General features: G+C 39.8%; 2 protein-coding genes across 3 annotated transcripts in view; one reads left to right on the forward strand and one right to left on the reverse strand.

Annotated features, from left to right (window-relative positions):
* The window catches only part of LOC307168033 (snake venom 5'-nucleotidase-like), a 475,297-nt gene that overhangs the window by 377,258 nt on the left and 82,388 nt on the right, over positions 1 to 15,651 (reverse strand). The gene's annotated exons all lie outside the window — the stretch shown is intronic.
* Positions 10,777 to 14,369, forward strand: cnr1 (cannabinoid receptor 1). The gene is made up of 2 exons (XM_079887238.1): positions 10,777 to 10,956; positions 11,720 to 14,369. Exon 2 carries the CDS (start codon positions 11,744 to 11,746, stop codon positions 13,172 to 13,174), a length of 1,431 nt encoding a protein of 476 aa, XP_079743364.1. The 5' UTR covers positions 10,777 to 10,956; positions 11,720 to 11,743; the 3' UTR covers positions 13,175 to 14,369.

The raw sequence follows: 15,651 nt of genomic DNA on the forward strand, positions 1-15,651 counted from the left end.
TTCGTGCGTGCTATAATTTGCCTAGGTACGGTACAACATAAATTCATATGTGTGTAATGGTGTGTGTCACTGTAGTGCATTCAATTCATTTATATGTACAACACATGCAATAATGTCATATATACATATAAGCTAAAAGTGATAGCATCTATAATGCCTTTTTAGAATTTAATTCACTCAAAAATCTTTTTTTACTGTACATACAGCAGACACCAGTATGTCACCAGTAACCAATGCTTTAAGTCGGGTTCACACCGCGTGATTTTAGCCACGATTTCGTGAATCTTAAAAGATTCCTCTGATCCCAGCAGGCCAAAATCTGTAGTTTTGATCACTAGTTTGACATGTTCGATGTTAGCAAAGTGCACTGTAAAAAATAAAATCATATGATCAAAAGCTGACAACATATGATTTTCCATTGTTTTAACTCATCAAAATAAGTTATGCAATTTTCAATGGTTTATTTTCAAGTTGTACAAGATTCAAATCATTTTAAAGTCAGTTTAATGCAATTTAAGTTGAAATGACTTTAACATCCTTAAAATAACCTTTTTTTTTTTCTTTTTGTGAAGAACATTTTAATAACCTAAGGAACCTTTTCCCACTATCAAGCACCTTTTGACTAATGGAAAGATTCCATGGATGTTAAAAGGTTCTTCATGGAACCGTCAATGCCAATAAAAACCTTTATTTTTAAGAGTGTACAGTGTGACATGGCTTACAGCTGGGATCATGTTCAGACAGTGTGACAAGCAACAATCGTAAAGGACTAATATAAGTTGTAGTGTGAACCCGGCTTTACTTAAATTTGAAAAGGTCTATCCCTTAGGAAATAAATCACATACTGTAGAGAAGATGGAGGTTAACCTATTATGTTTTTGTTGAAACTTTTTCTCATAGAGAGTCATGAACATGCCCGTGAAGTGTTGACACTGATGTCTTGTGGAATATCCATACATTTTTTTTTTTTTTTCATTTATTTCAGTTCATGCATGGTCAGTTTGTTGGGACTCAAACCCACAATCCTGTTTTGAGCTTCAGGAAAACACATAGAAGTGCTTTTCTATATATATATATATATAGATAGATATACCCTGTATATAAATATAAAAAATAAGTCGTTAAATACAACTATAAATCATGTTTTCATGTTTATTAATTTTTGATTTTGTAATGTGTAATACATGTTCATGTTATTTAGCTCTTTTTTTTTACCTGCTTTGATTGTTTTTCATAGTGTGTTTTTGGTGAATTGTACATAATCCAATTAAGATCAATGTCACAATTCAAGTCCAATGGTGAAGAGGAAGGCAGATTAAGTGGTTCAAAATAAAAACAAGGTTTATTGAACTAGAGCAAACAACATTTTAGAGTGGCCTTTTATTGTGGCTAGCCTAAGGCACACCTGTGCAATAATCATCTAATCAGCATCTTGATATGCCACACCTGTGAGGTGCATGGATTATCTCAGCAAAGGAGAAGTGCTCACTAACACAGATTTAGACAGATTTGTGAACAATATTTGAGAGAAATAGGCCTTTTGTGTACATACAGTAGAAAAAGTCTTAGATCTTTGAGTTCAGCTCATGAAAAATGGGGGCAAAAACAAAAGTGTTGCGTTTTTAATTTTGTTCAGTATAAATACACAAGATCAAGATAATAAACTCAATAATGTACAGCTGTGATGATTAAACGAATATATCCGGGAATACGCTGGGAAACTAGAACAAAGGAAACAGGAAAGTGAAGAGAAACAAACAAAAAATGAATGAAACTCAAACTAAACCGTGACAGTCAAATTGACTCAAACCATAATGATCTTACTCAGATTTTTAACCTAACACAAGGGCTAGAGTTTGAAATGAAATCAATGTCTTGAACAATATAATCACACCATCTGAACAATAAACTATTCCTCTGAGATGTGGTGAAAATGGAGGTGTGCCTTAATGTGATATCAATCAGGGTTTAGGGACATTTTGTGTGTAACATTAAAAACAACAACAACGTCTTTTATTTAGTTAAAAAACGAAATCTGCAAATGATAATAAAAAAGGTTAGTCTCATAGTCATGATTTAGCATGTGATGTGACTATCATCTACAAGACTGCAAAACACATATAATATTGCCCTCAATTAGCTTTTCCATATGGTTTCCTATCATTCGCTGGAGAAGAGTCCGGAGCAGGTGTTTATGGCCCGTCTCACCAGAGACGTGATGGATGTGATGGATGGGTCCACTGAACACATTCCTGTGAAAGTGCCAATCTCAAGTTCTCACTTGTCTTTTCTACATCCACTTTATTCCATGGAGGAAGAGAATGACGTTTTGTCTGGATGTCTTAGCACAGCTCCTTCACTGAAAGAAAAGGGCTTTAAATCAACTTTCACTCACACAAATGACAAAGAAACAGCCTGTAACACATTGAATATAACATGAAAAAACATACTCCAGTAATCTGTGTTTTATTTACAACAGAATAAAGCCAGGGTTTCAACTGGGGGGCGCAGATTTACATTCTGCACTCTGAATTCTGACATATATCTTGCTTCAAGGTGTATTTTAATTAGGTACATCCTGTAGTTTTTATGTTACTAATGAACGCTATTATACAGATTCTGCATTTTAATGTTAGGAGCTGGGCGAGAGGACAGGACAACCCCTGCTCTAAGGCAAAACTGCAATCCTCAACAAACCTTCAATCATTCGTCATGTGTGTGGGTGAGAGAGGGAGAGAGTGAATATGCCAACAGGTGTGTTATTATTTGTCAGTAATGTCTGCGTGTGTGTGATTAAGGGATTTGTAAAGCATCTTCACATCCTTATGAGATTGAGACGGCCAATTTCACTGCATCAAAGAACACAGTTCCCATCTCATTCCCAGACATTTGGTACGAAGATGAAGGAACATCATCTCATTAATAACAGCCTTGTTGCCATGACAGCAAGTATGTGATGATTATTGTCATGGCGTTTATGTATTTTCCATTAAGAGAGCGAGATAAATGGGTTTTGAAGAGTCATATGCACAGAGTTGGACAGAATTGCAGCGCAGTAGGTGAGAACATTGTCTTCTGGGAGGCAGATGGGCTAAGATAGGACTTTTTTCTCCATACACAACTAATCACACTCCTCGTCTGAGCACATATTGCATCTGCTCTGGTAATCATCGGCAGTTTAGATGATTCCTGCTGCAGGTTTTCTTTGTCGGGCGAGGAAACGCTCACAAGCCAGGCGCAGACAAAAGAAGACCATCTACGATAGTCAAGGCAACGATGAACAAAAGAGACAATGCGTTACTCTGATTGAATGCGAGGAATTATAACCTTGCTGTGAGGTAAACATATTCTCATAAGAATGTTCTTATGTGAAAGAACATTTTGCTCATTGGCACTCCTGCAATTTAAGCTTTGGCACATTCCCTTTGAGCACTCAGCCTTTTATAATGCCAGATGAGATGGGACATATAAAAGCATCTCAGGACTTCATAGTCTTCACTTATTGATCATGCTCTCCAGCTCAACTCTCAAAATATCAATGCTTTTTTGAATATAGGACTACAGGGACGAGCCCTTCCAATCCCACTATACAGATGCACCACCAAAACTATGGAGCCAATACACTTAACATTTGGACCACTTCGTGTGCGACATAGATTGGAATTGAACTGGATTTGATTGCAGAATGGAATTTTTATCATATTTTGTCCTGGTCCCACCCACAGAATCCTCTACATGGATCTTCAGTCCCTTTCCCGCAAGATTCTGTGTTGCTCCGGTGCCACAGGCTAGTTTTCCATTTTGCCCACACACACACATTACCTCAGACCTGAAACTTGTTGCATTTGCTGCAGTAGGCAAAAGGAAGATGTTTTCCCTCGCTGCCACTTACAATAGAAAAACATTGAGAATATTCAACCCTGTGTCTGTACACAATACATTTATTACATTTGAGTGAATATTTATATGTTGTGAGAGTCCTATACCAGGACTATCTTCAATCCTATCAGCAATCATCAGTTCTAAACTTGTCCCACATTTTTAATTTGATGACCTTAAACTTCTAGCAGATGTTAACAGTCACAAGTTCAGATAAATAAATGTGTGCCATCTCATTTAAAACCTTAAAAACAAAGAGTAAAATCTTAAACTCTATTCTAAAACACATGAAAATGTAATCTTCACATGAATGAATTTCTTCAACCAATGCAGAGAGAGCAAGACGGGGGTAATGTGCTCATATTTCCGTGTGCCAGGGAGATATTTCCGTGTGCCGTGTGCGTCGGGTCCTGTGGATCCCATGGTAGTCCCAAAGGAGTGCGCTTTAATGACTAGCCACTCACAATTCAATTCAGCCAGGCACAATCTGATGATCAAAAAATAAGGTGTGTTATAACCAGACATATAAGATTTTCCATCTAGTCAAATGCACTTTCAGCATTTCAAAGAGTCGATCGATTCATGAGTCTGCACTGCAGTGATGGAGCAATGCAGTTCAGTTCCAGTAAAGCATGCCAGATCATGGTCGTCTGCTGTGACCCCTATTACTATGGAAGCTCACATTGCAGACTTTATAACTCACCCTATCATAAACCCGGCAAGTGCAACACAAGTGTTTTTTGCTAGTTTGTGCCGGGTGCGCCGACCATTTTTCCCGTAGTTAAACTAGCAATAGTGGATTCGGACACGCTCTAAGTGCACTTGCACCGTGTGCTTTAGACCACACGCTTAAAGCTCCAATATGTAACAATTTTGTAATAAAATTTCCGAAAATAACTTGCACAGTGTGATATATTTCCTCCAGTTGTGTACTTACAATATCTCTCAAAAGTCTCCAAAGATTTTTTATTTCAGAGAAATTCCGATTTTAAATAACTGTCCGTCCCGGAAAAGAAATGTCGCCTCTCAGTGACGCAATGTCCGCACTATCCTTTTTTTCCGGTGTGGACCCTGTGATATTCTACCACACCGGAATATCACATGGTCAAATGCGGAAGTGGTGGTTATAGCGTTATAGCCATAGACTGTATGGTTATAGCTGTTATGGATCACGATTACTCTTTGGCGAGTATTGAAGTGCCAACAAAACGAAAGCGTCCATATTCTGATACACGCGGACTGTGTGACAAACGGAGGAATAAAACCCGGATAAATATCGGCCAGGCGTTTTCGAGATGGAGAGAGCTGCGCGACAGTCTTGGACTTGACAGAGACTCTGCTCTCGCGAGTGTATTGATAGACAGGTAAGCAAATCAATTTTTTTTTTTATTGTACAAGTAACGTAATAGTTACAGTAAAGATGATTTTAATAGATATGAATTAATGACAAATAGCTGTAAGTTGTAACGGGATAATATAGCATAACATTTCACGTTCCTTGCAGTTAATTATGATGACATAAAATAATACGATCAGACATACAGGTAATACAAAAACGAATAAATTACCTCATCCGTGATCATGATTCATTAATTCCATTTAGGTACATCGCTAGATGGTGAAAACGCATTAAAAACGACATCTCCCATCGTCACCTCCTTCATAGCGTCATCAAGCTTCGCCTTTGTTATTGTTGGAAACTGCGCCCTCTTGTGGTGAATTTTTTTTACATATTGGAGCTTTAAGTCATTAAAACAGGGCCCTATATCTCACAATTCAGATTTGTGAGTTATGATCTCAGAATTGTAAGAAATAACGTCAAGATATATGTAAGATATAAACTCTCGCATGCTATTTTTCTTGCAACTGCAATTTTATATTTCACAATTTCGAGATCATAACTTGCAAATCTGACTTTTTAGTGACAACTGCGAGGGAAAAAAAGTCTGAATCGAAATGCCAATGTATTCTGTGGCAGAAAAAAGCTTCCATATATAGTGGAATTCAGGATCAGAATGCTATTTTTACCTGCTCACATAGAAAAATATATGATCAGAAGGTTTTATAAAGAGCGACGGGGAGCCATAACTCATAACAAGTAATCCCTTTGCGCTCTCACAAAGATTTTAACTTTCAGTTCTGTAGCTCTGTGATCACAAGAACAAATGAACGAAGGGATGAGTAGGATAGTGAGTAGGGTGAGTAGGATCCTCCATAAAACAGGATGTGCGTCCAGAGAGGCCCGAACAGCAGGGATCTGTGAGTCACCATTAGATTGGTGAAGCTGTTACCCACTCATAGAATATAACTGCACTGTTGTAGCAGCAGAATGAGACGTCTCTGGCTGTGCTTGTCGGGTTTGTGAGGGGGTGGGATTTTTTTGTTTAGTGTTGGAGAACTTTCCTGAGAGCTTCTAATTTTATTTATACCTGTGGTTTTATTATGCCTCTTGGTCACAACAACCCAAGCGAACTTTGAAGAGTCCTAGGTGGCATTCAATAAATCATGCCACTTTCAAATGTGAGGTATTTCAGCGCAACATCCGGCTTCTTACTGACTGTAATCAATTTTAACCAGGCATAATCTGATGATCAAATGATGGAAAGCAGTACTATAAACTGATATTTATCCAGACGTGCATTGAAGTCAAGTGCACTTATAGCCTTTTAAATTGCATATTGAGGCGCCTGGATCAGAGTATTCCAGTGATCATGCCAGATCATGGTGTTGTGCTGTGTTCTCCAACATCTAGCACTCCAAACCAGTGTTGTGAGAAATCGGGTCCTCCCTCTAGATTAGGATCCCAAGCGAATCCCATTGGCTCAAAAAAAAAAAAAAAAAATTGGTTTAATCTCTTTAGTGTCTAATTACAGCCCCTACAAAATCACTGATCATGATGTATGTCACATCATCAAATAAGTTATATGACCATTCATTTTTATAATTTCACTTAAATGACAATGAATAGGTAATCTTCATTGCCATTTAAGTGAAATTACTGAACTTAAATATACGAGCTTGATAAAAATTATCATTCTAGAAGAAAATTTCAGATGGCACTTAGAGGCTTTTGCATCTGAACTCTTCATATATAGTATAATAGTTGATGGAGATTTGATTTCTAGGCAATTGTCACAGCACCGGCCTGCAAGATGGAGAATTTAGCCATCCAAATGGTGGCGTTTGTTATGTTTGGCAGTCAGTCTAACCCTTCAGAATTCATCTAGCACCTTCTAGTCACACTACTGTAAATGCGGTTGGCGCCCCAGCTTTCAGGGCGGATGACGGTGTAGCCAACCGGCTCCTGCTGACGGGGTCTTACAGTCACACCCATTGAAAGGTTACGGATATGCTTTGTAAATGGCAGGATCTGTTATCCAGTACTTTAAAATAACCTTTAGTTAAGACAAAAGAAATTGATTCATGAGTTCAGGGGCAAGGTGTAGCCATTAAACTAGGAGATTTCAGTGCTTTATCTGTAAGCCTCTGGTTGCCGTAGGGTCAGTGTCAAATGATACCTTGGGGGGGGGGGGGGGGGGGATTTCGTGTTCTGTAATGGTGGCCCAATGGGGTTTGTCTCTGAAGACGTCATTATATTGGATAATCTGTCAGTACCAGAAGGACAGCTCTTCTCCAAAGGTAGTAACCTGGAATGGACGGCTATATACTTGTTTAGGGAGAAAATGGCCGAGTCATGCATGGCAGATTCCACACCTGCAGTATTGCATTTATATATCCAGAAAAAGACCCACAGTTGCCACCAAGGCAAAATCCACAAGCTGTGTTGGACTGTGGTACTAAGTATGTTGGGCTTCAGTTATGCTGGGTACACACCAAAATATTTTTTATATCTTATAAGATTTTCAAAATGTGATAGACCACAAACATGAGGACAAAAAATCCTAGATTTAAGCGTTTTGCTCCTATAGTGTACATGGTGTGCCATGATGTGACAAAGACAGCACACCACACACGAACAGATTTTCAACCAGAGTCTCGACTGTGAACACAGGAAATCTCGCACAAAATAGTGTTCAACTGCAGACTTCCTGGTGAAAGACTACATTCTGCAGAGAAATATCCACCAGTCAGAGAATTGTGACAAGTAAATCACACCAAAAGAACTCTTTAGTTTTCTCTCAAACTACTTAAACGTTTGTATGCATAAAGTGTAATAATATAAATGCTAAATATATTGCTTCTATGTATAAATTAACAACTTTAAATCAATAGGTTTATATTACTCTATCATTTTTTATTTGTAATAATATAATTTGCATTGCATCATGGGATTGTTTTTCTTTCCCTCATTAAAGCCATTAGGTACACAGTCCTCCACACAGACCTATGACCAGCTTCATCTCCATACCGGCGTAATGAATCCCATCTTCAAGCAAAAGAAACTGGATAAATATTTGAATGCTACCGATCCACAATCTGATTTCTGACTTGTGATGCATTCTGAATCATAATAACACCGTGTTTCTTTGTTGGCCAGAAAAACACTTATTATTGATCTGACTGTATTGACGCTGTTGTATAAGAACTGAACTGAGCTGGACGAAGACATCACTGTTTTTCTGCAGAACTGCTTTATAGATTAAATGCACTAAATTATTAATTGATGATCTTTATGATGGAATTGAATCAACACTGAACTGACTTCAGCTGAACAACAGCCGAAATGCATCATTTTCCTGTCTTCACTCTAAAGCTGCTTTGAAACAATCTGTGTTGTATACAGTGCTATATAAATAAAGGTCACACTTATCCTCAGGAGCGTAATTTGTGGGGGGTTGGGGGGGGCGATAACCCCCCCCCCCCCCAATATTTAAATCTATGCATTACAACCCCCCCAATATTTATACCATGATCACATGAAAAATATGCAGACCCAAACTTCAACCCCCCCAATGTTCAAACCAAATCTACGCCCTTGCTTATCCTACAAGCTGTCCTCATCACTTTCCTCCTGTCCGCTCTCCTCACTCTCTTCTTTTCTCTCGAACATGGTGGATGATGATGTAGGCCTGCTTCTGTCTCCCTGGTAAAGCCTGTGATTTGCTGTTTGCATCCACAAGTCAACAGTTGGCTTTGAGTCAAAAGTCTCTGTTGTCATCTTAGACAAGTGAATGTGCATCAGAGATGAGAGGCGAGAGTCTGACAGGCAGGATCTTAAAGTTAGGTGGTAAATATAGATTCATCTTTGTTAAAGCTGTATTTTTTTTTATTTCATTAACATTAATGACAGACAGGAATATTCGGCTGCTGTCACTTTAAGACCGAATGCACGGACCGAATATACTGACACACATCCGGTTTCTTTCTCAACTGTTCACTTATGACATAACTGAGAGAATACTTTACATTAGGCTATTTTTACATAATTTTGTGTGTAAGTGTCCGTTCAAGTGCAAGTACACACGAAAGAGGAATAAACTGTGTGTTCGAGCACTGTCGATCACCTCTCTCTCTCTCTCTCTCTCTCTCTCTCTCTCTCTCTCTCTCTCTCTCTCTCGTGCGCTTCGGGTGTGTGAGGCTGCGCACAGGTAACAGCGCCGAGTCCCGATTTTCACCTCTTCTTGCGTGTTTAAAATCGTTTGAATGTGTAAATTGGCAAGACAATGAACTTTCACTCCATGATGGTTAAATTTAGCAGTTAATCCGCGAATCACATGCGTGTCGAACCTTGGGCCAGCTGGTCCATACGGATCACGGATTAACTGCGACCCGTGACACCCTTAATAATTAATGAACACATTTATCATCATGATTGATATCTTACCATGGATAAAAATCCTAGTCCAGTAAGTAAACGTGTCTCTGTCCCCAGAAATGCCAAAAATGTTGGTACTCAAAAGCGCTTCCCTCCTCGTTTTCTGCTGCACATCGTTTATTTTTTGGCAAACAGTCTTTAATAAACTCCAAGAACAGGTAATCAAAGTAAACACAACCTTGAGACCAGACAAATGAGAACTGAAAAGACTGCAAACTTAAATACACGGCAAAGGTGATAATGACAAACTGAGGGGCTGGAAAATAGACAAAGGAAATCAGGAAACTAATGAAAACAAACTAATAGCCTAGTCCCTAGTCACTCACACACACACACACACACACACACACACACACACACACACACACACACACACACACACATAAATATGACAGACATAGATAGGCTAATATAAATATAATAATATACACACGTAGTAGGCCTACACTACTGTCCTAAAACAATAGCGTGTATTGTTCAAAATTCACTTTGATGAAAGGTTTTGATCCACTTCAAATGTTGACTATTATGTTAAGAAAAACTTTTATGTTACATGCAATTAATCACGATTAATCGATTTGACAGCATATAAACAATTAGAAGGTTTGAAAAAGAAACCTGAAGCTTTGGGTATTCCATACTGGGTGGAGGAGTCATTGAATTATGGGTTATGTATCTTTGGAATTGACTGCTAATGTACTCCTTACTACATAGGCTAGGCTACTACACTAGGCAAAATGTTAGATAGGCCTGCTTATTATGAACTGCACAAAAAAAAATAGAGATCTACTCTAATCCTTGAGGGCAGTCAACAATTCACATGTTCATGTATGGTTTCATAAATAAATGAAACCATTTATTCATTAATACAATCATTCATAAATAAATGATGCAGAAAGAAAGTCATAATTCTGCATGTTAATTTGCAATACTAAAGAGTTCTGCACAGGAGACCACATGATTAAAACCATTTACGCAGTCAATATTACATGATATTCTTATGTGGAAGAACAATTAGAAACTAGACAAACAGGAGGTATGCCGAAAACAACTAACCACCTCTCAACACACATACATTACACTTTTGAGTTATTTTCATTTTTGACATTAAAGATGCTCGTGTATGTGGGTGGTCATGTGACTCGGGATGCGTCATATAGGCTCTGATGCGCACCGAGGAGAAGAGCATCTCATTTCCACAAACCCAGAGCATCTGAACTCTCACTCACTCACTGGATCACTGCGAGATCATCTCATCTCTTCATACAGCGAGGAACACAGTCTGCGCGAACTATGTGAAGGTAAAACGGCATTTCTCAACTCTATCAACTTGATGAATTTGATCTTTTATTATAACGCTGGATAATAAGACCTCTATGACACCGCTTATTTCAGCACAAACAGAAAAAGTTAGCTGTTTTTAAACAATTGCGCCTCGCAGAGAGTATGTGCGATAGCCTATTAAATCTTAAATACTCTAATTTGACAATAAATGAATCGTGATTCACGTGTTGCGATACACAGTGAATCCAGCTCCGGAATTTAAACTTCTTTCATGGTCTGATGCAGCGCAATGACTCAAAACACAGTGAAATGAGCTCACAGGTGATAGTGTGCATTACTACTAAATATTTGCAGTCAATATATGTTTGAGTTTATAATGTATTCGAAATTCTAACTATATTTTTAATACTTTTATTTCATTTTCAATTGCATATTATGAGGTTTTTTTTTTTAAACCTGTTTTTTCCCAAATATAAAGTTGCGTCCTAAGTTGTTATCTGCTTTATGACTATGGTGCTTTAGGTTGAATCTGTCAGCTGCAGGCATCAATTATTCAAAGCCTGTCTCTTAGTGTAATAATCCCTAGGTGCTCATCCATGCAAGGAAAACAACAAGCGCAAAATACAAGAGCCGTATGAGAGGGCATTTATTTCTGTGTGCTCAGTGAAGCATCGATCGAGCTTTTGAGAGCTCGATATTCTGTTATCTTGAAATAATGAGGATCCATGTGCCTCCGTCAGTCATGTTTGAACAAAACATTCTCTCAATTTAATCCAATAGGTTTCCTTTAGAGCATCTTTGACCATGCTGTTCCCTGCCTCAAAGTCCGACGTTAAATCCGTTCTGGATGGAGTGGCAGAAACCACGTTCAGAACCATCACTTCTGGACTTCAGTACATCGGGTCGAACGACATCAGCCTAGATGACCACGTCATCGACGGCGATTTCGCCAAAAGCGGATACCCGCTGCCCAAGCCGTTTGCCGCATACCGAAGAAGCCCTTTCGCAGGCAAAGTGGGACCGGATGAGGAGCTCATCGTGAAAGGTCTCCCCTTTTACCCCACTAACAGCTCTGATGTGTTCGGGAACTGGAGCCTGGGAGAAGATGGGAGTAGCCTTCAGTGCGGGGAGAACTTTATGGACATGGAGTGTTTCATGATACTGACTCCTAGCCAACAGCTGGCCATAGCAGTGCTGTCTCTCACGCTGGGGACGTTTACGGTGTTGGAGAACCTGGTGGTCTTGTGCGTGATACTGCAGTCCCGTACGCTGCGCTGCAGGCCCTCGTACCATTTCATCGGGAGCCTGGCCATCGCCGACCTGCTCGGCAGCGTGATCTTCGTCTACAGCTTCTTGGACTTTCACGTCTTTCACCGCAAAGACAGTCCGAACATTTTCCTGTTCAAGCTGGGCGGCGTGACGGCCTCGTTCACCGCGTCTGTGGGAAGCCTGTTCCTCACCGCCATCGACCGGTACATTTCCATCCACCGCCCGCTGTCGTACAGGCGCATCGTGACGCGCACCAAAGCCGTGATCGCTTTCTGCGTGATGTGGGCCATCTCGGTTATCATCGCCGTGCTGCCGCTGCTGGGCTGGAACTGCAAACGCCTCAACTCCGTTTGCTCCGACATCTTCCCGCTGATCGACGAGAACTACCTGATGTTCTGGATCGGCGTGACCAGCGTTCTGGTCTTGTTCATCATCTACGCTTACATGTACATCCTCTGGAAGGCCCACCACCACGCGGTGAGGATGCTGAGGCGCACGTCGCAGAAGAGCCTGGTCGTACACTCCTCCGACGGCACCAAGGTCCAGACCACCAGACCCGATCAGGTCCGCATGGACATCCGCCTGGCCAAAACCCTGGTTCTCATCCTGGTGGTGCTGGTGATCTGTTGGGGGCCTCTTCTGGCCATCATGGTGTACGATCTGTTCTGGCGGATGGACGACAACATTAAGACAGTGTTTGCGTTCTGCAGCATGCTGTGCCTGCTCAACTCCACGGTGAACCCGATCATCTACGCCCTGAGGAGTAAAGACCTGCGGAGAGCGTTCCTCACCACCTGCCAGGCCTGCAGGAGCTCCTCCAGCACCACCCTGACGCTGGACAACAGCCTGGAGTCCGACTGCCAGAGGAACACGCACCGCGCCGCCGAGAGCTGCGTCAAGACCACTGTGAAAATAGCCAAACTGACCATGTCCGTGTCGGCGGAGACCTCGGCGGAAGCCGTTTGATTGTACGGCTCAACTGAAGAATGTTTGTGTGCTTGCCGGTCAGAAAGTTCAAAACACAAAGCTGCTTAAGTTACCACTGGTTTGACGAAGTGTTGACTATGACGTTTCATTGCTTAAGTGCCAATCCCAAACCCCCCACCCCCCTCCTCAAAAATAAGAGGTTCTCACTGAGTAATTCTGTTGGGGCTTTTTTGTTGTTGTTCTCCCTTATATTTAAGTGTAATATGTGTGGATATTGTGTGTGTGGTTTATGAAAGTTGACTATATTTTTATACTTTGAATTTTTGGTTATTGAACTATGATATCTTCTCACATGGGAATAAGGGGCTAATGATCTTTCTAATATGAAAACCGTGTAAGAATGAATTCAAGTGTGTGTGTGTGTGTGTGTTATCTATGTAAATATGTTGTAAAGCTCTGTGGTGATTTAGTGTATCCAACATCCTTGTGATGAGCGATAAAAGATAAAAGTCTCTGTTTTTGAGATGTCTTGTTTTTCCAATGAAATAAATGGAAATGATAGTATTATAAAAGAGGAGGATGTTTTGTTGCTCCTCAAGGACATAAATAATGAAAGCAAGAATAGTGTTAACGAATGCATTGAATCTTGTTTTTAGATATACTGTATCTGGTCCACATGATACTTTTCTGTTAATGTCGTGAGGATCAGAAAAAAAAGACTATTTTCAATTATTATTTTTTACAAGATGGCCTGTAATCGTCACAGATAATACAGTGACGGAAATAACCGTGGTGGATTTAAGCCTTTTATTTAGTCATTCTGCTTATGTATTTCTCTGAGATGTGAAGTGAAACAGATTTTTTACAACATGCACAAAGCCCAGAGAAAAAAACGCAGCGTGTTCATAAAAATTAGTATTTAATCTTGTAGTTAATTAACAAGCAGTTGAAGTGTAAATATCATAACTGTTCAGTGATATTCCTTAAACCGTGATATGGTGTGGTGGTGCTTTTTGTTTGCACTTTTCAAAAGTATAGGTATACATTTTACCTGAAATGAATCTACTTAAGTATTGAAGCATAAAAATCATAAAACGTCACAGTGGCTTTTGTCCCAAAGTAGTTTCTAAAAGTCTGTCTCGAAGTGAAGCTGCTTGCACACCTATGTATCTCAATTTCCATTGCAAGCTTTTTTCTTTCCATTTTCTTTTTTAAATAAAGTCAGTTCTGACCTAAACTGTGTATGCCGGGATACTTTTATTTAAAACTACATGTCACATCATTATGGAATCAAAGGGTGGACCTGATTTCACCACGTGCAACATGTTCCTGGATCAACGTCTTTGTTTTCAATCAACCAATCATATTTAAGGGACACGTTTACAGTTTATGTCAAGTTTAGTCTTCCAACCAGGGTCGTGTGTGTCTACGTCAGTGTTATTCACCTATCATTTCTCTCTGATATTAAGGATAACTTATGGGTAGGGTTGGAGTTATGGTTAGGATTACATTTTCAGACAGGAGTGTTGTTCCAGGATCAGTTAATTGTGTTGACCCAGGGACACATCTTGGCAAAATCACAGAGTGAAAGTCTGGCCAAATTGCACATGTTGGTGATGTCTGTTTCCCTCTTGTGGATAGTTACATTTTCATCGCTACAAGAGTCATTTTCTGGAACGGAAAGCAATTAACTTCTGAGGCAACACATTTCTATGAATAATTTTAAGAATTCTTTTTTTTTTATATCCCTTTCTATATGTAAGGGATAATGATGACTTGATCTGGCACATTATCCCATTGTAACAGCATTAAGAACACATTTTAAGATGAACATTTTAAACTTGCATCATGATTGCGATGTTCTTTTTCTTCACTGGAATCTGAGAGATGTGTAGTCTTATGATATAGCAAGTAAAAACATTCATATTCATGTCATGAAGCTTCAGTCCATGTAACAGCAGGGTGTTGTTGGCTCCATGGCCAGTGATGGAGGACATACTAAACACCTCAGTTGGAAAACACTAACGTGACTTCATGTTTAATGTACCAGAACAACCACCGGGAGAAGCAAATCTCCCTCACAGTTGTCATAAACACATCCACTGCCACTATCTGCGAACGGGTGACATAACCCAAGGTGGTTCTCTCTCTCTCTCTCTCTCTCTCTCTCTCTCTCTCTCTCTCTCTCTCTCTCTCTCTCTCTCTCTCTCTCTCTCTCTCTCTCTCTCTCTCTCTCAAAAACCATGGTAAGAAAACAGCCAAACGTGGCTTAATGTTCTGAGCAATAGCCTTGGAACACAAAATTTCTGCCAAACCTTAGTGGTTATAAACACTAGCTACAGTTAGATACTACAAAATACAATATTTGAAGCCCCCACCACCCCCCCCCCCCCCCCAAAAAAAATTGGACCATATATTTTCACCATAGAGAAATACCTCAAGGTAAACTTTCTCATTGGATTACGGTGTTTTTGCTTTGACAGATAGATATAAATATAAAACATAAAGCGATGTAA

This window comes from Squalius cephalus, assembly GCF_949319135.1.
Source record: "Squalius cephalus genome assembly, chromosome: 12".
In the NCBI taxonomy this organism is placed as follows: domain Eukaryota; kingdom Metazoa; phylum Chordata; class Actinopteri; order Cypriniformes; family Leuciscidae; genus Squalius; species Squalius cephalus.